Source organism: Herpailurus yagouaroundi, unplaced genomic scaffold, assembly GCF_014898765.1.
Source record: "Herpailurus yagouaroundi ecotype Mexico unplaced genomic scaffold, PumYag 191, whole genome shotgun sequence".
Taxonomy (NCBI): domain Eukaryota; kingdom Metazoa; phylum Chordata; class Mammalia; order Carnivora; family Felidae; genus Herpailurus; species Herpailurus yagouaroundi.
Window position 1 is genome coordinate 2,548,877 of NW_024412422.1, and position 27,786 is coordinate 2,576,662.

At 48.4% G+C, this 27,786-nt stretch overlaps 1 protein-coding gene across 3 annotated transcripts; it reads right to left on the minus strand.

Annotated features, from left to right (window-relative positions):
* Window positions 1-327: 327 nt before the first annotated feature.
* Window positions 328-27,786, minus strand: USP30 (ubiquitin specific peptidase 30). Of its 3 annotated transcripts, none has more exons than XM_040443633.1 (13): window positions 27,604-27,786; window positions 23,909-24,018; window positions 22,608-22,790; window positions 17,455-17,558; window positions 13,768-13,866; window positions 12,916-12,958; window positions 11,552-11,646; window positions 5,248-5,307; window positions 4,698-4,784; window positions 4,016-4,096; window positions 3,701-3,920; window positions 1,431-1,551; window positions 328-873 (listed from the first exon to the last, which is right to left on the minus strand). In XM_040443633.1, the coding sequence occupies exons 1-13, from the start codon at window positions 27,684-27,686 to the stop codon at window positions 609-611; spliced, it is 1,551 nt and encodes a 516-aa protein (XP_040299567.1). In that variant the 5' UTR covers window positions 27,687-27,786; the 3' UTR covers window positions 328-608. The 3 variants fall into 3 exon arrangements, with proteins under 3 accessions (XP_040299567.1, XP_040299568.1, XP_040299566.1); XM_040443634.1 differs by having other exon boundaries at window positions 3,701-3,890; window positions 12,916-12,961; window positions 27,604-27,785; XM_040443632.1 differs by having other exon boundaries at window positions 12,916-12,961; window positions 27,604-27,784.

The following is a 27,786-nucleotide window of genomic DNA, read 5'->3' on the forward strand; positions in this document are numbered from 1 at the left end:
GGAGGTGGGTGTTCTTGAGGCGTCTCGTAACTGTCCTGTTGCCATCCGTTGAGAAACTTGGAGGGAACAGAGCTTTCCAAAAGTTGCTTATAGGACTCTTGGACAACGTATATTTTCCCAAATGGACGTGCTACAAAAGCAATCGAAAGGGAAAGGCACTTTTTCTTCTAAATTGTTGCCTTTAACAATTTCACCAATTCTCGTGAACGATTTTTATGGGCCTGCTTATTAAAAATAAAAAGATCTGGGCTGAAACCAATCGGAGGATTAGACAAAGTTACCTCCCCTCTGAGAACACCTAATGTGGCCGAATATAAAAAAGGTGGCTTCCAGAGTTGGATTTCTTTTAATTAGCAGGTGAGTAAAAAGACGTTCTACACAGAATGAATGCTGTCCCAGCACAAGGACACCGTCCGGTGCGCACCATTCAGGGAGCCTGATCTGGTTTGAACTGGGGCCACTGGCTCCTGCGTGGGGCCTGCTCTTAGAACACACCAGAAGGCTGAGGACTCTAGTGGGGCCTCTTGCGTGCACACACACAGTCCGATTTTGCCTTGTTCCTGGCCCGTGTGGACAGTGCCACGGCTCTAGCTCCGGAGCCGGGGTGGTCATTCCTCCGACCTGTACTCCCGGCCCTGGTGCTGCATCTTGGAAAGGACGCGCTCGTAAAACAGCAGGTAAGCGCTGGAGGACAGCACCTCCTGCAGGCTCGCCTTGCGGACGGTGTCATCGGAGATCCACAGCCACTGGTTGCTGGTGGAGAGAGGGTTCTTGGCCGAAGGAGGGGACCGTCGGTAAGTCACGAAGTGTCCTGAGTGCATGTCTCCGTGGTGGACGACAACCGCCATCAGCCGGAAGAGGTACGTGGAGGAACTGAATGGGAGGAACGGATGCCAGTGGTTTACCGGTAGGAAAAAGGGTTTCGGGCAAAAACAAAAAGTAAAAGAATCCTAGATGTTCAGTGACGGGGGGCTGATTCGACAGTACATCCGTACAAGTGATTACTACACAACCATGACAAGAGGGACTGATACTTACTGGCATGGGAAGATGCCCATTCCGTGAGTGTATGTACCCTGTGTGTAAGCACACGTACAACTTTAGAGTGGAAGGCTTTAGGGATTTAACTGCTCATCTCTACGTGGTATCCTGAGAAATTTGAAATCTCCTTCTTCATACTCTATACATACATTCACACGTGTATACACAGAAGACATATATTTAAATTCTACGTACTTTTAGAATTCTTATTTTTAAAGTGATTTCCGTTTTGGACGAAAATAGGAATGCATAATAGTGAAATCACACCTTAAGATGAAAGAAAAATGTCCCTCCACATTGGCATTCATTTCTGTGCTAAGCTAATTTTGGAAACCAAGAGAAACAGCAGCGACAACGGATGAAGAATGTGCCCCTAAAGAGTGGCTCACCTGTAGTCAGGAACAACTGGGAGGGGGAAGGGCATTGGGGCTGGCAGGGTAGGCAATAAAGATGGGGAGCAGGCGCCATTCATAAAAATTTGTGTTTTCGGACCCCCTGGCTGATTCAAAACTGCAAGAGAAAAAGGCCCAAGGCAATTACAAGTCGCAGTAGCTGTGGGTAAACAAAACATGGCTTTGATTACCTTGAGCTTAACTCCCCAGCAATGCTACAAAGAAAAAAAACCAAGTATTTCATTTTGTGCGATGCTGATTGATAAAATGTCCTTTTTGTCCTTGACTGTTTAATCCCAAGTAGAAAACGTGTGTCCAGCTCCTGGTCTGCTGTTCACTTTGAGAGCTCTGTGAACCTTAAAGACTCCTATCCCTGATCCCTGTTTGCTAAAGACGTGCCAGAGTTAAGCTGTAGCTAATTTACTGACATGTCGACAAAGCCGAGCTTTCTCAACCTGGACGCTACTGACACGTGGGCCGGATAATTCTTGGTTGTGGCGGGGGCTGTCCTGCGTGTGGCAGGATGTTTCTTGGCACCCCTGGCCTCTATCCACCAGATGCCAGTAACACCTGTCTCCCATTTGTGGCAACCAAAGACGCTACCAGCTACTGCCCAAAGTCTCCTGGGGGACAAAATTCCCTGGTAAGAACCACCGATCTAAACATTCTCTCTTCTTTAGTTGCCAGCTTCTAAAGAATACCAACGTGTAACAGCGTTAATAAATGTTTATGGATACAGGTAAAATAATGAAGGAGATGCTGATGTCTTTTTTCCTTTCATGGGTCATTTTTGGGGGCCTGTAAGTACCAAGTCAGTCACTGTGGGTCATATGGTGGCCATAGCCAGCATGCTGTGACGACTAGCAGACCTGCACCCCGCCCCCTGCTCCCCCCAGGAAAGGAAGAACCCAGAGTGAGGCAGCCCTTGATTTAAAACAGAAGCTAAGGGGCACCTGGGTGGCTCAGTCGGTTGGGCGTTCGACTTCGGCTCAGGTCATGACCTTGTGGCTTGTGGGTTTGAGCCCCATGTCGGGCTCTGTGCTGACAGCTCAGAGCCTGGAGCCTGCTTCGGATTCTGTGTCTCCCTCTCTCTCTGCCTCTCCCCCTGCTCAAGCTCTGTCTCTCTCGAAAATAAACATTAAGAAAAAAATTTTTCAAACAGCGGCTAAGACTGAGCCCTCTTCCCACTACAGCTGCTTCTGACGTTCATCTATTGATCAACTGAGAAAAGGCAAAATACAGTCTCCCTGTGAATGATGTCCTGCCAGGCCACACAACTATGGATGCAAGAAGGAATAAAAGCAGTAAAGGACGCTGAGTCAGGAGCATCTGGGGTGCGGGGAAGACAGCCCTCTGGCTTGACTGGGAGCAAATGTGGGGGCTGAGTGTGGGCTCAGAGCCCTTAGAGTCTATGGGTTTTCCTCATCTATTTAATTCTAAAGAGCTCAATGTGTTACATAAGATAGCTTTTAAAAACTCCCCAACGCTGGGGCAGCTGCGTAGCTCAGTCGGTTAAGTTCCCAGCTCTTGATTTCCACCCGGGTCATGATTCATAGTTTCAGGAGTTCAAGCCCCACGTGAGCTCTGCGCTGAGGATGTGGAGCCCACTCGGGATTCTCTGTCTCTCTCCCTGCCCCTCCCCCACATGCATTCTGTCTCTCTCAAAGTAAAACAAATTTAAAAACCTGCCCATCACTACCTCTGGTTCTCTCCCAATGGACTAACGCTTGCCCTCCGACCAGTCGTTTCGCCTCCTGGGGCCTCCGATTTTCCCCTCAGCGGGGCTGAGGGTCCCAAGAGCTACCTGCGGTACTGGGGCCCGACTCCATTATTCATCTCTGGTGAGGACAGCAGTGGAACTAGATCAATAAGGAATTCAGTAACGAAGAAGTCAGTGATCATCAGCCAGGACCCTCCCTCCCCGCATCACCTGTATAAACGAGATGACCATACTGGGGGAAGAAATTCACTGGACTGCTCAGAGCTAACGAGCATTCAGTCAAAAGACCAGAATGCGACGTTAAGGTTGTCTTCCCAAATTTTTTCAACTATGATTTATCGTTTTTAAAACCATACATCTCATTACTATGGACGTTTGCCCTCTTTTAAAGGGATCTTCCCCCTCACACACTCAGTGCTGCCGTTATCAGGTATTTAAGCCACGACCGGACAAGCTCCCTCGCGGCACAAGGGCCCCAGAAGGCGGTGACACCAAATCCCTCTTCTCTGTGCCGCACGTTCCATGCGTCGGCTCCTGGGGCACGCACCTGATCTGGGGGCGGCCGGCCCGTCCTGCAGGTTGAGCGAGGGCCCCGCGCTCTCGCCGGGTTTAGGGCTGTGCTGCCCGGGTCTGTGCCCCAGGAGATGGTACTTGTAGATGTCCATCATCAGGAACTCATTGAACTGCACGTGCTCATGGCGCTTCAGGGGCGTGCCGTGGCTGGACCAGCTCAGCCGCTGCAGGTGGATGCACAGACACTGAGGGAGCTGCGGGCGAGAGAAACCGAGGCAGCAGGCTGTTGGGGGCGGGACCCGGCGGGTCCCTGAGAGCTAGGCCGACAAGGTGTGTGGCGTGGGCTCACCTTCCCTAGTTTCAGCTGCTTGACAAAGGTGGTCCTCTGGTGTTCCACCTTCTCCCCATCCAACGTCCCTTTGGCTTCAATCTGAAATGAAAGAAACCTCTCTGCAGAATTTCTTGTAATGCAACATCTGCGGCAAGCCGCGGGGCCGGCCGGTGTTCCGCCTGGATTCAGCTGGCGCCCGACTTTGACCCTGCTGAAGGAGCTCAGCCCCCCAGTTAATCGTGACCTGTTGTCAGTTTTAGTCGTCAAGCGACAGTGACAGAGGGGGCAAGAGAAGTGAGGCAGCAACGCTAGAACTCTGACGTGGGCACGTCGCCTATTCTGTGTCTTCAAAAATTCTGCTCCACACAGTTCCTCTTCTTCAGAGGACGAAACACAAATGCTTATGGGAGTCGGGCAGGGCAGGTAAGCGTCAGTACAGCAGGGCGTGAGACAAGGGGGCTGGGGGGGGGGGGGCATACGTCCTGTCTCAAAGCATAGCAGAGTCTTCCTGTAAACATTCTGTGGATGAAGTAAAACTCATCCAGAAAAGAGGTTTGGTCCATGGGCTACTGATTTCCCAGCCAAGTTACGTGACTGTGGCTAAAACGACCATCCGGGCATAGTCAGAAGAGCTTGCTGTGAGAGGCGCTCTATCAGGACACACAGGCCTAGGGGGTGACACTGGGGCTTAGGGCCATACCTGCGTACAGTTGTCACATACGACGTCCCGCACTGATTCTGATGAGATAAAGTGGTGAAGGCAGTGGTCCAGGGTCAGTGGATGCCCCTGAAGCACCAGAAAACAAAATTCACGATTACAACTTAAAAGAGAGCTATACTGAAACTCTTAACAGATGGCAGTGTCATCCCAGAGCTTTATTTGCTTTTATGGCCAATAAAGCTTCACAGATACTACTGGACATTCCCTGAGCAAAGTGGAGCTCAAGGTACCCTAGGCCTGCTCCTACGAGCTATTACGTAACATTGTAGAAACTTAAGGCCTTCTACTTTGAGAGTAACACGTGTATGTACACTCAAAAAAGCCAAAATTCCTGCAGCCAGAGAAAAACCATCCACTTTCTTCTCCCCCCACATCGGGCCATGGTACCACACACGACAACTAAGACAGGTTCAGCCAACCAAGCGTCTGAGTAACGCACAGCACCTCAGCTACACAAAATGCCTCAAAGCTCTTTCAGACTTAAATGTCTCCAAGATAGACGCCAAATAAACCATCGCGCAATACGTACCCATGTGGCAGCTGGAATACTCAGTGAAAGGCTATCGAAGGTATCGAATCGAACGGGACTCTGAAACAAACAGTGCAGAAAATCCAGAAAGGATGAGGGTTCAAGTCAAAGCTTTACAGATGGGAAGACACAAGCCTATGAAACAGTTTAATATTTAGATGCCCAACATTTCCATAATGGAACACAGTGTACTTACCCAGAAGCAAATTCTAGGACAAACAACCTTGTCAACGTAACGGGCACAGTAATACCGAAGCACAGCTTGTAAGGTAACTACAGAACATACCTGACCCAGCAATGTAGGGATTTTATCCTCAGGAAATAACCCTGGACAAAACTACAAGGATGTTCATCACAGCATTATTTAAATTGGCACAATGTGAATAACTGAAGTTTCTAGGGAATGACTAAATAAATTACATCATGTCCACATTAAAAACAGTATAGAAGAATCGTATGAGTATACAGAAAGATGTGCCTGTTACAGTATTAGTTGCAAAAAAAAAAAAACACAAAAACAAAAAACCAGATGATAAAACAGGGTAAGAGTTCCTGCTGTTGGTGATGACAGAGTAGCTTGGCTAGACTAGCTGTCCTGAGATAACGCATACAAATTTTGGACCAAAACAAAACACGGCAACTGGAGAGCTACCGTCAACGCTTGGGAAAACAGGAACTCCGTGGGGAGATTTCCACTGTGTGACTTGTTGCCCGGGGGTGCTCCCCAGTCTCGCAGTTCAGTGTTGAGTGGAAAAAAGCAGCAGTCTTACAGGATGGAGGTATCAGAGGACTGAGTTCAGGGCTGGGAAAGAGGCTGGAGGAAATCCCAGAAAGAGGACAGCCACAGAGAGGAGGAACCCCCAGATCAATGTATAAACCCTGCCCAATTCCAAGGCAGGCACACGCCGGTGTGCACACCCACACCAGACATGCGGGCAAACTCCAGGGGCCTGGCAAAAAGCAGAAGCTAGAAGCTGAAAACACTCAGCAGAGATTTTGCTGCCCGATGTGGGGAAGACAGTTGGGCTTTGAGCTCAGCCAAGTTAACTGTACGCCAGAAGAGAATTCATTTTTTAGAGAAACGTAACAGAATCCAAAGTCTCTACTACGATGTTAATTAATATGCAATAAGAAATGAGTAGACATATACTACGAAGAAAGAAGAAACTGTGAGCCATGGTGAAGGACCCTACGGATTGACCTGGATACTGATATGAGCACAAGGACCTTAGCGAGAACTATGACAAACATGCTCAAGGACACAAAGGAGAGAGTTATTTAGTCCTGGTGGAGGACAAACGGGCAGTCTCGGTAGATATCCAGCAACTATGAAGAACTAAAAAGAAATTATACAACCAAGAGCACAGTAACCAAAATGAAAACTTTGCTGGACAAGCACACAAATGGCGATGGCGAGGAGTCTGTGAACTCGAAGACAAGTAAACAGAAATTATCCCATCTAAAGGACATGGAGAAAAGAGGCTGAAGAAAAGCGAACCAAGCCTCAGTGAGCTGTGGAACAGTACCACGCGAGCCAACAAGCAGAGAAAGGGGCATAAAATTTGGGGGGAAATTAATGGCAAAAAATATGTACAAGTTTGGTGGAAGACATGTATAGATACATGAAATTCAGCAAATTCCAAGCAAATACAAAGAAAACCATACCTGGGCACAGCATGGACAAACTGCTGAAACTCAAAAATAAAGAGAAAACCTTGTAAGCAGGCAGAGAAAAAAAAATGACACTGTACCTACAGGAGAACGGTATGAATCATGCCGACTGCGCGTTAGAAAAACTGGAGGCCAGAAGACCACAGAACAATGCCTTCAAAGTGGTGAACTGCAAGGAAACAAGGCATGCGTGGGGGCCGCCCCTTCCACAGTTTGGAGGTAGGGGGCGGCAGGAGAGAGAATGGAGGGTGGAATTCGCGCTAAGAGATTGGGCCCTGGCTCTGCCAGTCTGTGAGGCTGGGGCACGGCTCATGTCCTCAGGGGGCTCTGACTGGCAGGGTGGAGGGCATTCGGTGGGGAAGACGGTGGGAGCTCAAATAGCAGCCTACGATGGTTCCGCTCCGCCCCCCAAGGGATGATGTCACTCCCATGAATCCACTTCCGGGCCTATCTTTCTGCTTCAGTGGCTTACTCAGTTATTCTTTGCCTGATGCTCAAGTGTAATCTGTAGACTGCTTCAAACACCACAGGTGGCCGTGGCGGGATCAGAAGGGGCGGGCAGGAAGAGTGGGGAGCAAGGAGAGAGAAGGAGGACTCTGTTATCTAGAACAATTACTGGAAATTCACCAGCTACAGCCCAAGGTAAAGCTGTGAGGTTCCTTCTGTCCCTGTTAGGTTGCTCAAGAAGTAATGCGTTTTCTTTTTTAATGTGTATTTATTTTTGAAAGAGAGTGTAGGAGAGGGGCAGAGAGAGAAAGGGACAGAAGATCCGAAGCAGGCTCCGCGCTGACAGCAGTGAGCCTGATGCGGGGCTGGAACCCATGAACTGCGAGATCATGACCTGAGCTGAAATTGGACGCTCAACCTACTGAGCCACCCAGGCGCCCCAGTAATGCGCTTTTCGGAGCTCATCAGCAAGGCACAGAGAGACGCCACAGTAACGCCTCCTTGAAGGCCTTTCTTCCCCTACAACTCTTCACCTAGACCTTCCCCTTTTCCCTTCCTTTCCCTGGCATTGTAAAACAGCAAGTCAACTGTGGGAGGTATCTGGACACAAGGGTTTTCCTGCACTGTAAGCGGATGCGAAGCAATCCTTCGTGCCCTGCCTGGCTGGTCTTCCCTTCCACAGACTGAGATGAGTTTTTGTGGTCATCCATGTCCTAATGAGACACCATGGCTGGAAACAGACGTGCCGAATTAGTTCAGTCAAAAAAGCAAACAAATCAAATTAAAGCAAACCAAAACAACAGCAACCCTGAATCTGTATCTAACAAAACTATTCTCAAAAAGAGGGGCGCCTGGGTGGCGCAGTCGGTTAAGCGTCCGACTTCAGCCAGGTCACGATCTCGCGGTCCGTGAGTTCGAGCCCCGCGTCAGGCTCTGGGCTGATGGCTCAGAGCCTGGAGCCTGTTTCCGATCCTGTGTCTCCCTCTCTCTCTGCCCCTCCCCCGTTCATGCTCTGTCTCTCTCTGTCCCAAAAATAAATAAAAACGTTGGAAAAAAAAAAATTAAAAAAAAAAAAAAAAGAAAAAAAAAGGCAAAATGGAAGCCTTTTCATGTAAATGAAAACTAAATAAACTTGTTGCCAATAGACCTAAGAAATGTTAAAGGAATCTTTTTAGGCTGAAGGGGAAAAACATCAAATGGACTTGCGTCTACAGAAAGGACCAAAGAACACCGAGAATGGTAAATAGAAAACATTTCTTCAAAAACTTCTTTTAAACACATAAACTGCTTAAAGCAAAAATTATGACATTATCGTGGAGTTTGTAATATGTAGACGTAATATATATGACAAAAATACTACAGAAAAGGGGGTAATAGAACTCTACTTTTGTAAGTTTCCTGTATACAGGGAGTATATTAACTCTAAATAGACCAGGATACATGAAAATTGCATGATGTAATCACACACACACACACACACACACACACACACACACACACACCCACCCTCCCAATGTAAAAAAGTAGAGCTAAAAAGCCAATGGAGGAATTACAATGGAATACTCAGAAGTATTCAATTAACCGAAAGGAAGGCAGGAAAGGAAGCACAGAGGAACAAAAAAATTCTATGAGACAAACAGTAAACAAACGGTAAACTAACAGACTTAAGTCCAACCACATACTTACGTTTCAACATAAATGGACTAAGCACACTAATCAAAAGGCAAATTGTCAAACTGAACCCAATTATATGCTGTCTACAAAAGCTACACTTCAAATACAAAGGCAAAAATTAGCTCAAAAATAAGGGAATAGAGGGGCGTCTGGGTGGCTCAGCCGGTTGAGTGTCCAACTTCGGCTCAGGTCATGATCTCGAGGTCCATGAGTTCGAGCCCCACATCAGGCTCTGTGCTGACAGCTCAGAGCCCGGAGTCTGCTTCAGATTCTGTGTCTCCCTCTCTCCGCCCCTCCCCCACTCACGCTCTGTCTCTCTCTGTCAAAAATAAATAAACTTAAAAAAAATAAGAGGATAGATAGATAGATAGATAGATAGATTAGAGAACAAAAAGAGATATCCTATAGAAACACTAGTTAGAAACTAATGGGACGAAATAGACTATTAAAACAAGGAGGCTTACCAAAGACATAGAAGGACATTTTATCAGGAAAGTAAGAGTCAACTCATCGTAACAGCCCATATGTATATACCTAATAGCAAAGCCTCACAAGAAATTCTACGAAAATAAAACTAAAGAAAGAAAGAAAAACATGGGAATGCAAGCTGGTGCAGCCACTCTGGAAAACAGTATGGAGGGTCCTCAAAAAACTAAAAACAGACCTACCCTACGACCCAGCAATTGCACTACTAGGTATTTACCCAAGGGATACAGGGGTGCTGTTTCGAAGGGACACATGCACCCCCATGTTTATAGCAGCGCTATCGACAATAGCCAAAGTATGGAAAGAGCCCAAATGTCCATCGAGGGATGAATGCATAAAGAAGATGTGGTATATATACACAATGGAGTATTCCTTGGCAAACAAAAGAATGAAATCTTGCCATTTGCAACTATGTGGATGGAACTGGAGGGTATTATGCTAAGTGAAATTAGTCAGTCAGAGAAAGACAAAAGTCATATGACTTCACTCATAGGAGGACTTTAAGAGACAAAAGAGATGAACATAAGGGAAGGGAAACAAAAATAATCTAAAAACAGGGAAGGGGACAAAACAGAAGAGACTCATAAATATGGAGAACAAACAGAGGTTACTGGAGGGGGAGGGGGGCGGATGGGCTAAACAGGTAAAGGGCATTAAGGAATCTACTCCTGAAATCATTGTTGCACTATATGCTAACTAATTTGGATGTAAATTAAAACAAGTAAAATTAAACAAAAGACGAAAGAAAGAAAGAAAGAAAGAAAGAAAGAAAGAAAGAAAGAAAGAAAGAAAGAAAGAAGGAAAGAAAGAAAGAAAGAAAGAAAGAAAAACAGATAATTCTAGCAAATAATTAAGGAAGAAACAATACCAAGCTTAACCTAAGTCCTTCAGGAAACAGGAGGAAGGAACACTTCCCAGCTCATTTTATGAGTATAGTATAATCCTCATAACAAAACCTGACAAAAGACATTACAAGAAACCGTAAGACCAATATTCCTCACGAACACAGACACTAATCTCCTTTAGATAATATTAGCAAACCAAACCCGGTAATATATGTAAAAGAATACATCACAATAAAGCGGGGTTTATTCTGGAAACACAAGGCTGGTTTAACATTAGAAAAATCAATCACTGCAACTCACCATATTAAGAGAATAAAAGAAAAACATGATGCTGAGTGAAAGAAGGTAGTCACAAAGGACCACATATGGTACGATTCCGTGTATATGAAATGTCCAGAAGAGGCAAATCTATAGAGACAGAAGTAGGTCAGTGGTCGCCAGGGGCTACAAGTGTGGGGGAGATGGAGAAAAACTGCTAATGGGTACGGGCGTTTTTGGCGGGGGTTGAAAATATCCTAAAATGGATCAAGGTGCTAATTACGCAATTCTCCATTTTTGTATTTATGTCGGAAATTTTCCAAATAAAAAGTTATTTTATTTTTTTTTTAAAGGTTTTGTAGTATGCTTTGTTTTTTTTTTTTTTTTCAACGTTTATTTATTTTTGGGACAGAGAGAGACAGAGCATGAACGGGGGAGGGGCAGAGAGAGAGGGAGACACAGAATCGGAAACAGGCTCCAGGCTCTGAGCCATCAGCCCAGAGCCCGACGCGGGGCTCGAACTCACGGACCGTGAGATCGTGACCTGGCTGAAGTCGGACGCTTAACCGACTGCGCCACCCAGGCGCCCCTAAAAAGTTATTTTAAAACATCAAAGCAAAAAAAACAAAAACAAAACAACCCCCAAGCAAGAGAATCTATTGTGTCTACCATCAATAGAGACCCAGCCTTGAGACTCGAATTCCTGCCAATCCACAATGGGTCTGCCATTAGTGCAGAAAATGCCCCTGAGGGTCAAAGGACAGGTTGACACTGACTAAAGGGAGGCGGTCAGTCCACTATGTGTGCAGAGCCCAGGCGATCACAAACGCCATATACCAATGTCAGTCCATTCTCCAGATGCTTCACGAATCTTAACTTGAAAGAAAACCATAGAAAATATCAAGTTCTGCTACTGTAATTACCTGGTGCTCACAGTGTTTGCAGACCATGTTGCTCGTAAGTCTTCCATGGAAGGGATGCTGGGATTTCCAGTGATTGGACGTGGGGTGAGGTGACCCTGGAACACAGAACACGTCTGGATATGCCACCTCCAGCCCCTTGGTACCAACCTCAAAATTCACCTTCCTTTTCAGTACGTGGTAGGAACTCCCCTCTTTAGAAAAAAACGTTCCTGGAAGGTAAACTGAAATAGCTTTCCTTACTGACTTCCATCAAAAAAAAAACAAAACAAAACAAAACAACCCGTTCCCTTTCACAGGAGAATTAATACAGGTCCTTAAATGTGGTTTCCGTATAATGGGTACAGCCACATTTAAAAAAGGAATTTGTGGGGCGCCTGGGTGGCGCAGTCGGTTAAGCGTCCGACTTCAGCCAGGTCACGATCTCGCGGTCCGTGAGTTCGAGCCCCGCGTCGGGCTCTGGGCTGATGGCTCGGAGCCTGGAGCCTGTTTCCGATTCTGTGTCTCCCTCTCTCTCTGCCCCTCCCCCGTTCATGCTCTGTCTCTCTCTGTCCCAAAAATGAATAAAAAAAGTTGAAAAAAAATTAAAAAAAAAAAAAAGGAATTTGTGTTGAATAATGGATTTTCACATTCACTTTAAAATGTTTGCAATGTCCAAAGATGGATACCACAAGGCAACATTCTAGAAAGTGAGATAAACGTCTGAAAGCCATCAGAATAAGCAAGTTCTGAAAAACTGGGATTTTTTTTGATAGGATGGGAGTTAGAGCAATAAAGAGCGTGGTGTGCTAGTCAGAAAACACACACCCTAGACTCGGGCTACCCTGCGCTGGGTCCCAGCTGTGTCACCTCATCTCTGTGAGCCTCGTTAAGATGCTGCAGCCGCTGGCACCTGGTCTTGGGCTCAAAAGCTAATCGTTATTATTACTACTGATGCACAAAGGAATCAGTTTGTCTTATTTTTCCCCCCTCTTAAGTTTAGGTCTTAAGAAAACAATTCCTTCTAAGGAGGACTGTGATCGTTTGCTGCGGACATGACAGTTTCAGCTTTATTAAGTTCCTCGAGTGAGATCAAGGCAAGAAGGTAGAAAGAAAACCCTTGTCTGAGGTGGAAATAGGTCCGTTACTTTTGTTCGGAGCGGGAAACCAAGCAAGGCCCTGGTGTGAGGGGAACGATTCAAGATGGTCCGAACGAACAATGGAAAGCTGTTCCCAAAACACAAGTTCCTTTGCAAGTACGCACAGTTCAAGCTGGGTTGGATGTCACCAGAAAAAAAAAAAAACAAACAATTTTTCTTAAACAACAACTCATTGTCACATCTCAAAAGTACCCATCTTCTGTGTTACAGTTCAAGGGGAATGATTACCTCTCGTACGGCAGGTTATTTGTTTAGGAGTTATCTCTGGCTGCTGCTGTAGGGAAAAAAGAAGAATGAAAACAGACTGAAAACCCAGCCGCAATCCCTTCTACACCCTCACGCGGCTCCTAAAGCTTACAAGCTTCTCTGCTGATGGCGCCACTTAAACCCGACTTTTAACAAGAGATCCTAAAAGTAGCCCTGGTGATCCTCTCTGGTTGGTGACTGTACCCAATCATCAAATGCAATCAAAACACACTTCCTCTCTCTGGAATATTCCCTCCCATCCCTTTGCTAGTTAACTTTTACCAACTCCCTAATATCTATAGTGTTCTAGGGAAATGAGGATTCATTTAGCATTCCTATGGCTCCTTGTTCCCTAGATTAGATGGGGGGCAAGGGGGAAGAAATACCTTTTCTTCTCAAAGCCAATACAAATCGTAGTGATGAATCATTTTAAAGAGGCTTGGTACCCTAACCAAAGTCACCAACTGCAAAGTTTACAGCTTAAGACAATCCCCCAGCCCCACTCCCACTAGTAATTTTTATTGAGACTTTTTTTTGGACAGAGAGAGACAGAGTGTGAACACACATGCACGCACGGAGGGAGGGGCAGAGGGAGAAAGAGCATCCCAAACAGGGCCCGAGCCCAGCACAGTGCCCGATGCGGGGCTCGGTCCCACAACCGTGAGATCATGACCTCAGCCGACACCAAGAGCCGGATGCTTAACCGACTGAGCCACCCAGGCGCCCCGAGACTTACTGTGGAGTTGAAAGTGGTGCAAAGATTACACTTGTGCCCCCTATACCTATTAAATATGCACGAACCACATACACGTATTGAGAGGATTAATGACTTACCTCCAGGGAGTGCACATCAAACAAATGTGTGACCCGGGGCTGCCGGTCCCGCTCATCTTCCAAGGACGAGGTAATGACGTGGAATAACTCGTGGGCATCCTGTCACAGGGCAAAGCTGCCTCAGAGAGGCCCGAGGAGGCTGGGGCCGCATCAGAACCGCCCTGCGTGGACCACCAGGCACACCTGCAGCCACTGGGGCAGAATCTGCCCCCCACCTTCTCAAGGTTCAGCCCATCGACAGCTACCTCCCCGACACTTTCCCCGTAAAGGCCCTTTGACTAAGGGGCTCAAGGGGAGAGAAAAGGAAAGCAAGCTTGGGGCACAGGGCTGCCTTCACACCTGCCACCTCCCAGCCTGTCTCAGCTTTGTCAACATGGCCCTGACCTCCGCCCCGCCTACTTTTGTTGTGGTGGTGGTAAAACAAACACATCACACAAACGTTACGGCTTTAACCATTTTGAAGCGTACAGTTCCATAGGGTTAGGTACGTCCACACGTCGTGTCACCGTCACCACGGCCCATTCTCCGAACCGTCCCAGCTTCCCCAACTGAAACTCTGTTCCAGTCAAATATCAACTCCCAGCCCCTTCCTCCCTGGGCCTGGGCACCCACCATTCCACTCTCGGTCTCTCAAAATCTGGCCACTCTCAGAAACTCACAGAAGGAATCACACAGTATTTGTCCTTCTGTGACCGGCTTGCTACACTCAGCACAATGTCCTCAAGGCCCGTCCACGCTATAGCCCGGCTCACAATTTCCTTCCTTGTTTCCCATCTCAGGCCTGTCCTTTGCACTCCGGCCTGAGCAGCCGGCCCACATCTTCACACAGGGCCCCTTCTCATCCTTCACGTTTCTGCCGGAAAGGCACCTGCGCAAGGAGACCCTCCCTCCAGGACTCGCCCCGACTCAGCCCCCTCCCCCCCTCCCCCCCGGCCGGTGCAGCGGGTCCTCTACCCGAGACGAAGCCCGAATCCCAGAGGACTCTGTCTCCCCTGCCCCAACCCTCTCTGCCTCCCTGCCTCTGAGGCAGGCCATCCCCGGCCCGGACACCTGCTCTGGCCTCTCCACTTCCCTCTCTGCTCCCTCTGCCCGGTTCCGGTCCCTCGGGTACAGCACGTGCCGTTCACACACAAATCAGGTCACAGTGGGTGCCTCTAAAGCCTCCAGTGGTTCCCCCACTGCACACCGAGTAGAAACCCCCCTCCGGCCCAGGGCACCGGGGGCCCCGCGCAACCCGCCCCCTGCCACCGTCTGACCGCCCTCCCCTCCCCGGCTCTGCTGCGGCCGGCCCCAGCCACACCGACCTCCCTGTCCTTCCCAAACACCGCAGCCTCGAGGCTTTCGCCCCGCACCCAGGCTCTTCACAGGACTCACTTCGTTTCAGACTTCAGGTCCCAGCAAAAATCTCGGGTCTTCAGAAGAGTCTTCTCTACCTGAAGGAGTCCCCCCCACTGCTCTTCTCTCCCCGCCAGCGCCAGGCCCCTGACACTCGCACGGTCACTGTCACATCGGCACGCTTATCTTGTGGTTAGCACATTTTGAAATGACCTCTTTACTGTCCACAGAAACCTGCAAGCCATGTTTGCCGCTACAACCCCAGGCCCCGCACAAGCCCTGCCTGAGGCAGGCATTCGATAGGTATTTGTTGCAGGGGACGAACCACTGGATTCTACGCCTGAAATCATCATTGCGCTACATGCTAACTAACTTGGATGTAAACTTTAAAAATAAATAAATATTTGTTGCACGTATAAATGAAGCCCCTCCTAGGCTATGAATGGCCGTGATGGAGAGTGATGGAGGTACAAAGCTAAAAGGCAAGGCCCTCGAAGGACGCACAACCCAGAGGTAGACGCGGCAGCCTGGCTATTTATCGAGTGACGCTGCCACAGCCTGAAAGGGACCAGCTTTTCCAGGGCAGCTCACAGACAAGGCGTCTGGACCAACCCTTGAAGCTGGAGCAGGGGTTCACCAGAGGGAAAAATCCCAAGACAAGATGCCGTCAGACCCAACCCTATCGTGTCTGTGAGCCACGGAGCTCCTCGGCCTCGAGGAAAGGAAGGTATCGCAGACGGGGGCGGGGCTTCGGCGGGCACTTCAGCACCAGCTGGGCTCCAGCCCTGGCTCTGCCACTCGGAGAGCCGTGTGACTTCGGGCAAGCCACCCTGCTCCTCCGAACCTCGGTGTTCTCATCCGCAAGACGGGGACAGTGACCGTGAGTCCTGATGGGGCCGTTGTGAGGATTACATCAGAGAACTCAACGGAGGCACACTGGCCCAACACAGCTGCCACAGCCCTGGCTCTAGACCCTGAAGAGTGGTTGACGGTGCGAGTCTGCTGCTGACCGACTAGGTCCATAAAGCAGAGATGCGGACAAGGCCCTGGGCCAGTAGCTCCGGCTGCCTCCAGAGGGCAAGAGGCTAGCGACCAGCCATGCTTGCCTCTTTCCCGTGCACAGCGCAGCACCACGTGGCTCAGTGACTGCTACCTGCGGAAGCTGCTGGAAATACATCCAAGGAGTAACTGGGACTGCAGTCAAGGGTCCTTGACAGACAAGCACGACTTAGCAAAGGTATCCGATGTCCCTGGGACTACATCTCAGCCATTCTCTCGGGTTAGAGAGAGGAAAATGCAGCTAAATCGTGCCAGTTACCAGAGGAGGACTTAGTAAGAATTTTCTAAATGGAGAAACGTTTCAACGTACAAGGGATTCGTCGAGATGCGTTGTAAGGAAGTAGAAAGGGCGTCAACACCCGGTTTACAAAGTAATGCTCGTGCAGCTTCAGACTGAACTGGAAACAGAGGTAGTCTTTAAAAACAAGGGGGGCTGGGAAGCCTTCCCCCCTCACTTTTCAGCGTTTTTAAACGCATTTCACTCCCGTCCCACCCTTGTGAGGACCCACGGGCTGTCTCCCATTTCTCAGGTCTATTATCTGGATGGTGGAGGCAGAAGCCGCCCACACAAAGCTGGTCCCGAGACCGTCCTGGAAAGGTAGCCAGGGAGGCCGTACCAGCACATCACCGGAAGCTAAACGCCCTGTCCCTACAACTTAACTCTCAGCTTCGGTCTCAGACTCACTGTCGGCAATAGCAGCGGTCTGAGGGGGTGGGGTGTGGTCAGGACCAAAAAAGGCAGCGACCCTGCAGTTGTGGGAAAGGGAGTACGAGTGGCTGGAAGAAGGCCCTGGGGGTGCATATGACAGCTGCTCAAGGTCTGGGGCTACTTCAATTCATCTAGCCTCTAAAAACGGATTTCTTTTTAAAACTGGGGGTGCGGTTCAAAAAAGCCCCTCTAAGCCCCAAAGGTAAAGCCACCCGCCTCTCTCTGGAAGATCCAGGTGGCCCTGGTATCCAATGACGTGCAAAGTCACTCCAGAACAAAAAAGAGGTTCGCTGTTTGGCAATGAGGTGTTCCTGCCCTACCCTGCTAACCTTTCCACCCAACGGGTAAGAAACAAACAAAAACCGTTGCATTTCTCCTCTGATCGCGAGAATGGGAACAGAACTTGCGATCTGGTCCCAGAATACTAAGGCAGGCTAGAATGCCACAGAAATGTACACTCAGGCCAGGCGAGCGCAAGGTCAATACTGGCATTTTTTTCTTCATGCCTTAGCAACGAGGCTACTTTTCAGCCGTCATCGCGAGCTCAGGCCCCAGCGCATTAGTGGGCAGAATGGGAGGTTCACCTGTTCTTCAAATGAAGAGATCTGCCATCTGTACATTCTTAAGACATCCAACAAGCAGCTCGCATCTAAGACCTCATCGTCAGTAACTTCTTGGCAGGACAAAGCTGGAAACCAAAAAGGTAACGCCATTAGTAAATTCACTAGCCTCACAACAAGCCAGGAAACCTGTCCCGCACAACGTATCAAAGCTAATTAAGCCTCTCGCTGTAAGATCCACCTTGAGTTATAGTTCTTTCATTATTCCTCTTTGTAGCCTCAACCACTGCACAGAGGGCTGTTAGGCACTGCGTATTTGCTGAAGGAACGTGATCTTTCATGAGGCTATAGCATTTACATGAAGTAACTGATTTCGGCTATTTGAATTATCGTCATCGATATAAATTGCTGCGAGATTCCTCCTGAATGAAATGATTTTAACTCACAACTCTGAGGGCGGGAGGCCCCTCAAGATTCACCTAGTCCAACCCACACTCAGTGCTTAACCCCCTCACCCCACCTCACCCAACAGGACTCTCTCTGGGGCCACGGGGCCTCTGCTAGTATCTGTCTGCACTGGAGTTTCTGATTATCACGGGACAAGCTCTACGGGGCAGCATGAAAGGGTCTGCTGAGTAGTTCACTTTTCAGTCATATGTAAAACCAAGCCTAACAAACAAAAATGAACGTGTGACGGGCTCACGAGTCTATACTGTCATCACAGCCAGATCAAGGGTTGGCAAGCTGTTTCTGTAACGGGTCCGACGGTAGGCGTTTCAGGCTCTGTGGGCTCTGCCGAGACTACTCAACGCTGCTACTGTGGCACCAAGGCAGCCAGACCGCAAGTAAGTGGGCATGGCTGTTTGAATAAAACTTTATTTGCAAAAACAGGCCGCGGAGCAGACCTGACCCGCGGGCCAGAGTTTGCGGACTCCTGATCCTGACGGCCCCCTTCCGTCGCATGTCTCGCCGGCCCAGCGCTGCTAGACAGAGTGTGGGAGATAAAAATACAAGGGCCTGCCACCTCTGTGCAGTTTCCCGAGTTCAACTACCTCCAGGCCGACTAAGCCAGCCTGTTGCTTCTCTTTAATTTGCAGTTGGTAAACTGGAGAGAGTCCTTTGGACACTTCAGGCTCTGACTCAGGAGCCTGAACGTGGTGGGGACTTTGGGGGGGCCCCCCCCCCGCCTGTGGAGAAGCAGCAGCCCTGGGAGCCAGTGCTAAGTCCCGAGGCTCCTCTTAGCACCAAGGACCCTGGTGTCACATCTTTACCCTCCAGAACAAAGGGCGCCCATTAGGACAGCAAGTGAACCTCCTTCTTCCTCTTACACCCCTCAAGCAGCCTGTGTGGTAGCTTTTTTCCTCTCAAGAAAAATTTTAATGTCTCCTTTAGCCCAATTTTGCTTAAAATCCCACGAGGTGATTTAGCAATATCTACTAATTTTTATGTCCTATGATTCACGTCCCAGCAGTCTGACTTTCTCAGGACCTACTGCAGGCAAACACAGGCCCGTGTGCACTAGGGGCACATACAAGACCGTTCGCTGGGGCCCTTCTATGACCACAAGGCACCGGAATCCAACAGCTAAGTAAACTGAGGTATCCTGACGTTCTGCATACTGCACAATTGTGAAAGCGAATGAGGTTTGCAAATCACATATCTGACAAGGGGCTGATATCCAGAACGTGTTAAAAGCTCCCCAAACTCAACAACAAAAACACAGACAACCCAATTCCAAAACGGACAAGGGACTTGAGTAGACATTTATAAAAAACAAAACAAAACAAAACAAAACAAAACAAAACAAAACAAAACAAAAAACGATCAAAACAACTATACAAATGGCCACACCAAAACTTACGCGCAACATCACTTATCAGTAGGGAAATGCAGATCAAAACCACAATGAGAAATCACTTCACACCCATTATGGCTACTATCAAAAAGACAGCCGATAACGAGCGTGAGCGAGCGAGGAGGTGGAGAACCGGAACCCTCCGCACACCTGTTGGTGTGAATGCAAACTGGTGCAGCTGCTCTGGAAAACGGTATAGTGATTCCTCAAAACATGAAACAGAATGACCATTTGGTGCAGCAATCCCACTTGGAGGTATACAACCGAAACAATAAAAAGCAGGGACACGAGCAGGTAGGTATCTGCACACCCGCGTTCACAGCAGCATCGTTCACAAAAGCCAAAGGTGGAAACAACCCACACGTCCCTTGACTTATGAATGGATAAATAAGACGTGGTGTGTACATACAATGGAGCATTATTCATAGTTAGCCTTAGAAAGGAACAGAATTCTGACACCTGCTACCACACGGATGAACTTCAAGGACGCTGTGCTGAGCGAAACAAGCCGGACACACAAGGACAAATATTGTATGACTCCACTTCTATGAGATACAGAGTCAAACTCAGAGACAGGGAGTAAAACAGTGGCTGAATGGGAAGTCACTACGTAACGGATACAGAATTCCGATATGGGATGACGGAAAAGTTCTGGCGATGAAGAGGGGTATGGTTGCAGAGCAATGTGAATGTACTCAGTGCCACATAAATGTGCACTTAAAAACAGTTAAGATGGTAAATTTTATGTTATGGGTATCTTGCCACAATTTTTAAACACTGGGCAACGGAGGGGCGCCTGGGTGGCCTAGTCCGTTAAGCATCCGACTCTCGATTTTGGCTCAAGTCACGATCTTGCGGTTTACAGGTTCGAGCCCCACCTTGGACCCCGCGCCGGCAGTGCAGTCTGCTTGGGATTCTCCCAAAAACAAAAAACCGGGCAGCGGAAATGAGTAGGCAATTCACAGAAGACAGAAGACCAATAAACTCACAAAAGAGAAAAAAAATGAAGGAGGTAAAGCTATATGTAGGGACATGGACATTTCTCCAATATGTATTATATTATTTGCTTAGGAAAAAACATAAATGAGACAATATATAATTGTTGTGGGTACTTAAAAACATATTTCAATGCATAGAAAACAGCCTGGAAGGACACACTTATATTTTACTTTGCGAAGAAAGGAGGGGAACAGGATTGGGGCAGCGATAAAGGGAACTATGGCCTTAGGTAATGGTTTAATTTTCTACAAGGAGAATTGATTCATGCATTACTTGTGTAATTAAAAATTACCTCTAAAAACCAAAATAAAAAGCCACTGAGAAGCAGACACAGAGAGGGGAGAACAGACTGAGGTGGAGTGGCCCTGCACGGCTCTGGCTCCCAGCACAGCATCACGCGTGTGAAAAGGGGAGACCCGAGGTCACGCTAGGACGGCTCCTGAACCTGCATTATACTGCCTGTAGGGACATTTCAGCTTTTCACTCTGGAATGGTATTTATTGTTTTTTATTTTTTTTAAATAAAAAAAATAAAAATCAACATTTTTATTTATTTTTGGGACAGAGAGAGACAGAGCATGAACGGGGGAGGGGCAGAGAGAGAGGGAGACACAGAATCGGAAACAGGCTCCAGGCTCCGAGCCGTCAGCCCAGAGCCTGACGCGGGGCTCGAACTCCCGGACCGCGAGATCGTGACCTGGCTGAAGTCGGACGCTTAACCGACTGCGCCACCCAGGCGCCCCAATGGTATTTATTTTTAACAGGGTAGTAGAAGATTTTTTTTAAATTTTTTATTTATGTTTATTTTTGAGAGAGACAGAAAGAGACAGAAAGAGACAGAGCGTGAGCGGGGGAGGGGCAGAGAGAGAGAGAGAAAGGGAGACACAGAATCCAAAGCAGGCTCCAGGCTCTGAGCTGTCAAAACAGAGCCCAACGTGGGGCTCGAACCCATGAACCGTGAGATCATGACCTGAGCACCCCTAGAAGAAATTGTTTTCAAACTGCCCGTTAATACAGAACAGTAGAACTCGCTTTCCGTGTCAGGCTGGGCTCGCCGGGGAAAACACCCCAGTGAAGCAACAATGAGCTGTTTTTTAAATCCATTTTCTTCCTGACTGTGAGAGTAAGCTGTAGAAATATGGTTGTTTTGTTTTCTCTTAATGTTCCCAAACTGTCAATTGCACAAGACCAAAACGGCCTGTCCGGCCTTTATCTGTGGACATTTTTGCTTTGCTGAAGTCAAATTACATCGTATTTTGAACACTGCTCTTTTTAAACTCGGTATTATAGCCTATGCCTCTCCCAAATTAAACAAACAATACAACACAACACTTTATAAAGATGATTCGTAACGGCTACGTAATATTTCGTTGACTGCTTAATCATTCTGCTGCTGGACATTGACATTTTCTACCCCCTGCCCTCCTCTGTAACAAGGTGTTGGGAGATCTTTGTACATACGATATCATTTCCCAAATCGTGTTCTGTGGAATGTCCTTGGGATGTCAACAGATGTTATGGGAGGAAAAACTAGTTCTACAGTCAAAAGAACTGGCCTAAAAATGAAGTTGGACTGGTGATTTCCTTTACCAATACAACCTTTACCAAGACTGTTATATGTGTGACCTCCCAAGCTCGGGGTTGCTGTTCAGCCATTCCTCAACTGGCTTGCTCTCAGAATTCCATTTCAGGCTAGTGCAAATCACGGTCGGCAGAATTATTAGGTCAAGTGGAACCGGGCATTTTGCAAGCTATCACTGTGTGGTTCCAAGCTGCTTTCCAGAAAGTCTGCCCTACATTACACCACCACCAGCACATGTGAACACGTCACCCATCAGAACTGTGGATTGTTCAGTCTTTGCTGACAAGCAAAACGATGATAACCCCTCCGGTATGCTATTTGTATTTCTCTGATGATGGCCACGTTGAATATTTGAGGGTCTGTTAGATACACTGTGAACCTGCATACAATCTGTACTATTTCTTCTGCGAATTACCTTACCTCTGAGGCTAAGACACTTCTTTTCTTTAAACTTTAATAAACCAGAGTACTTCTCACAATCAAAATGCTTAAGTGGCAGTGGATGTGTTTTCTTCCCTAAAAAAGCTATTAATGAGCTGACGATAATTTAAAAACAAATGGCTACATCTTTAATTAAAAAAATAGCTGTTTGTATCTACTGGACCCTTCGTGTTTTGTTGGTTTGTTTTCCATAACGATCTGTATGATCTTTTTTCACACAAAGGCTATTAACCCTTTGCCTGTCGCCTGGGCTGCTGCTTTCAAAACGCACACAATCCCCTTTAAATTCCCAGTTAGATACCTTTGAGGAGGTGCAACAAGGTTAAGGATAAATACTGGTGTGGGGGGGGCTCCTTCTGATCCCCGGTGTACTGGGTGGTAAACTCTTCCAGCCACTTGATGAAAGCGGGGCAGGCAGACAAGCCTTGCAGCAGGGAGTTCATGAAGCAGGTGTTCCCTAAGTTGACCAGCCCGGGCACCAGCCCTGAAAAAGTCGGGGGAAGAAGACAAAGCACATCACATGGGACCGGCTCCTTCTTCCTCTCCCATTTGGGAGCCAGAGTTTCTGCACCGTGGCCTGGAGTTTAAGATCCCAATCTCACAAGGTCTGTGCCCACTGACATCGGGGGCCAGGCATTCGAGCCGCGCCCAGGCCCGGTCCTAGTGTGGCTCCTTCAGGAGACTGTAAGCGACAGAAGGAGGTTCCCCCGTCACGTGTCACATCTGAAGGCCGCCACGGTGTGTGGCACAGTTTGGTTTACGCTGAGTGTACAAAAACACTTGGTAACAACATCTCTCTCTTTCGCCCCTTTTCTCCCTCCTTTGATAAGAAAGCAACGTTTCTCAGAACAGAAGAAAACAACTGTTCTTTTGTTGCTCCCCAGGACAATGATCTTGTTCTTAGAATCAGTTCGAAAGACACCACCATAGCAACCGTGATCAGTCTTTCTGCAAAGAGATCGACAAAACCTGACATACTTCCCTCTTCTGCTGAAACTTTTTTAAGAAACTTTTGTTTAATGCAAAGTTCTCAAACGTGCACAAAAGAAGAGAGGATATATAACGGACTCTAATCAGAACCACCCCCAGATTTAACAAGGATCAGCATTTTGTTCCATCTATCCCTTTTTTGGTTTGCTTGTTGTTGCTGACTTTTAATCAACACAGTGAGAGCAGCATTTACAAGAGGGGGTACTTCTTTAAGGAAAGAGAATTTTGTATTAAAGACACTAACTTGAAACGTTTACTCGTGACTAGCTGCTAGTCAGTGAACCCACAAACGCGTCACACAATGAGTCAGTTGTGGTACTGAACAACACAAGTACCATGTTAAGGAGAACAGCCACGTGAACTTTTTCATTACGGAGCACGTCTCAAACTCGAGACTGTAGAGGGGGTGAAACAGAAATCTTTTCACTACAGGGTCTAAAATAATGAGTCATTAAAATGAACTTCTCTTTAAAAGAAAGTACTGTTCGGAAACCGAAGATACAAAAGAACAACAACAACAACAAAACCCTCCCTTTTTTGTACTGTTTTGGGACGGGAAGGGCTGGGGTCAAGCGCACAGACCAGACTAGGCTGCGATGACCTCATTCTTACCTTTTCTACGCTTCTTTCTTTCTGTAATGGGACCCCAAATCACATAGATCCCTGCGGCAAGGGCAGCAGCAAGTCCCCCTATAACACCCCAGTTCTTCATGACTTTATATCTAAAAAAGAAAATAGGCTTACAGTCTTCCCTCATCATGGACACAATACGTAGGACTATAGACACAGGTACACAGAAATAACATTTCATCAAAATAACCCAATGGCCCACCAAACACCTAACTTTCAAGTTGAAGTAATGATACCGTTAGGATTATGTCTTGAAAATCAGCACGTTCAGACGTCAGGATTTAAAACCGAAGTCAGAACACAGAAGCCCCATCTCCCTCAGGGGGCATGCCAAGGTTCTCCCCTTACTCTGCCTCCCACGCTGCTGTCACACCGGCCACCTCAGGACCTTTGCACTGCTCCTCCCTCTGCCTAGAATGCTCCCCCCTGCCGGATCACTGCATGGCTCTCTCTTACCTCCCCCTTCATCTCTTTTTTTTTTTTTTTTTCATTTTTTTAAATGTTTATTTATTTTTGAGAGACACAGGGTGCAAGCGGGGAAGGGGCAGAGAGAGAGGGAGACAGAATCCGAAACAGGCTCTAGGCTCTGAGCTGTCAGCACAGAGCCTGACACCGGGCTCACGTGGAGCCGTGAGATCATGATGCGGGGCTCGAACTCAAGAGCCATGAGATCATGTCATCTGGGCCAAAGTGGGACACTTAGCCAACTGAGCCACCCAGGCGTCCCCCTCCCCTTCACTTCTAACCAACAATTAGAACCTGTACTCCTGGTTCCTTTTACCCAGTTCTGCTTTTTCTTTTTACCACCTTCTAATATAACATTCACTCATTAACTAGGGCTATTGTCTGTCTCCCCCACTGGAATGCAAGTCCCCGTGGGCAGAGATCTTTGTCTCTTTTACTCACTGGCATATCCCAAGTCTCTAGATCATGCCTGGCAACTAACAGGTTCCTAGTAATATTTACTGAATGACTGGATACTGGAGAAAACATATAGAAATACTAAATAGGGAAGGGGCATACTATATATAGCATAACCGATCTACTAAACATTTACTAAATTAAAAATTTCTTAATTTGAGGCTTGGCTTAAACACTGAAGTTATTTTACTACAAACGAAGACATTTCAGCAATTTAAAACACTGTTTTTATGCAAAGTTATGTATTTCCACCAAATAAGACAAACTGTGTGTGTGTGTGTGTGTGTGTGTGTGTGTGTATACACATACATGCAACATATACTGGTATGTATGTGTTAGATATGTGTATATATGTGTGTGTAATATATTCTTATGCCAATATTTGGCTCACGTGAACATTGTTTTGAGCTCAGCTCAGTCAACATTAACTCAATGAGGAGTCGCTAGTGATATGAGTAACTCTGTCTCCAACAACCAACACCTCCCTAAGGTCACAACTAATACGATACATAACTGCTAACGGAATTCCAAATCAATCTTTGTTCTCCTAAGACAGAGTCCATAGAACATGCACAGAGCTGGGTTAAGAAAGGAGAAGTGCACTAATCTGGCTCAATTCTGGTTTGTCTATTCGTCAGGGCGTCATTCCACTTTCGCAGCCTCAGTTCTGTTACCTGTGCAATGGGCACAATCATGAGATCCAGCTCATGGAGTTCTCAGAATCAAACAAGCACAAGTACACAGGATGCAAAGGAAGGGCTCGGGGAGCCTGGGTGCCTCAGTCAGTTAAGCATCCAACTCTTGACAGCAGCTCAGGTCGTGATCTCACGGTTGTGAGATCGAGCCCCGCGTCGGGACTCCGCGCTGAGCGTGGAGCCTGCTTGTGATTCTCTCTCCTTCTGCCCCTCCCACGCTCACGTGCTCTCTCTCAAAATAAGTAAATATTAAAAAGAAACAACAGAGGGCTTAATAAACGTTAGCTGCTACTATTAAGTATTATAATCTCAATTTCATTTGTGAAAGCTATTCTTGAATTTCTTGGCACACGACTGCGCTGACTTCCACACAACAGGTGCGTTAACAAAACTGCCCAGAAAGGTTAAAAAGAACCATCACTGAAAGCATAAAAAAAGTTTTTTTTAACATTTATTTATTTTTGAGACAGAGAGAGACAGCATGAACAGGGGAGGGTCAGAGAGAGAGAGGGAGACACAGAATCTGAAACGGGCTCCAGGCTCTGAGCTGTCAGCACAGAGCCCGACAGGGGGCTCGAACCCAGGAACGGTGAGATCATGACCAGAGCCGAAGTCGGCCGCTCAACCGACTGAGCCACCCAGGCGCCCCTAACCAAACACCAATATTTAGGGGTGCATACTCTATGCCAGGCACTGTGATGATCTTATCCCATCCTCAGAACAATCCCACGGAGGTAGGTTCTATTATCATCTCCATTTTCACGGATGAGGAAACCAAGAGACGAGCCAACTCCGTCAAAGTGAGAGAGGCTGCATGGATCTGAGCGCATGCCCGTCGGGCTGCCGGGTCTGTGCTGGAAACCACAAACCTCGTGCGGGAACCTGAAGGACAGAGCGTCGAAGCGATGGGAGCGGGGGCTTGCCCAGGTCCTCCGCAGGGTATGGACAAAAACCCCAGCACATGGTGACTCCGGAAACCCCAAACCCCTGCAAAATGACAACCCGAGGAGAGTAGTGGGGTCTGGGAGTAAAAAGACCTGTCTTCTCCCCCAGCTCTACTGTGAGGTCAGCTGTAGGCAAAGCCGACTCGGGGCCTGTTTGCCACCTGCAGAATGGGGGCACTGGACAGGGCGGCCGCTGAGGGCTCCCAGCCCTGGGAGCTCCCTAAACCTGCTCCAGTTCCAGAGGAAGGAAGCTGAGATGAGCGGCAGGTCTCAGTCATTTAGGGTCAGGAATGGGGGTGCAGCGCTCAGCTCTCAAGCCTGGAGCCTGTGGGAGGATGAGTAAGAGAAGGGAAACAGGGACCCTGACACGATTGGGGGACCCATACTATTGGGGTTCCTAGCAGGAATGGGAGGCAATACCAGGACTGGAAGCCTTCACAGGTTAAGGGGTGCTGATCGGTTCAGGGACTCTTGCAAGATAGAGATTCACTAATAAGATTGAGAATCAGGGATCCCTGGCTTAACTAGGCGGTGGGGAATGGGGGGCAACAGGAATAGGGGTACTGCCCAAATCGAGGAAGACCCGGGGTGCTTTGCAGGGCGTGAGAGCACCGTGGCAGGATTGGGGAGCGCAGGCAGACCAGGAACTGACATGGCTGGGGAGTCCGGAAGGACTGGGGGTGCCCTGAAAGGATTAAGGGGTCCTGGGAGGCCTGCGAGGCCCTGAGAGGTCTGAGGGGCACTGGCAGAATTCGGGGCTTTGACGAGCCCGAGGGTGTCTGGAAGTTCTGGAGACAAGGACAGGATTGGAGGAGGCAGTGGCGGGCGGGGATGGGAGGGCAGGGCGCTGAGAGAATTTGGGGCGCTGGCAGAACCGGGGAGGGCTGACAGAATTGCGTTGCCGAACGACTGGAGGCCCTGGAGGCCCATCCCCCGTCCCGCCTCGGGGCCTGGGTCTCCTACCAAGCCCGACGCAGAAACCTCCAGAATGCTCGCTCCGGCCCCGGGGACCCAGCCAGGGCCGTGAAAAGGCCGCCACAGGCCCAGGCTGGGGACCCTGGCCCCGGCCTCTCCGGCCGCCCCCCCCCCCCCCCCCCCCCCCCCCCGCCAGGCTCACCTGACGGCCGCCCCGGTCCGCAGGAAGCGCTGGATGGCCCTGTCGGCCGCGGTCATCGCCGCCTGGACCCGGGAGCTCAGCATCGCGGCCGCGCGGGAGACCCGCCGCCGCCGCGCCCCCCGCCGCCACCACCTCGCTGGACTGAGGGCTCCGAAGGCTCCCGAGGCGGCGGAACCCGCGGCC

What these genes read in the sequence shown, in the direction of transcription:
- USP30 (XM_040443632.1), bottom strand. Translation starts at nt 27,686, where the DNA reads ATGCTGAGCTCCCGGGTCCAGGCGGCGATGACCGCGGCCGACAGGGCC. An exon ending in AAGAAAGAAGCGTAGAAAAG is followed by an intron (nt 22,791 to 23,908) that starts GTAAGAATGAGG and finishes CGACTTTTTCAG; the next exon opens with GGCTGGTGCCCGGGCTGGTC. An exon ending in GCAAACACTGTGAGCACCAG is followed by an intron (nt 5,308 to 11,551) that starts GTAATTACAGTA and finishes TGTTTGTTTCAG; the next exon opens with AGTCCCGTTCGATTCGATAC.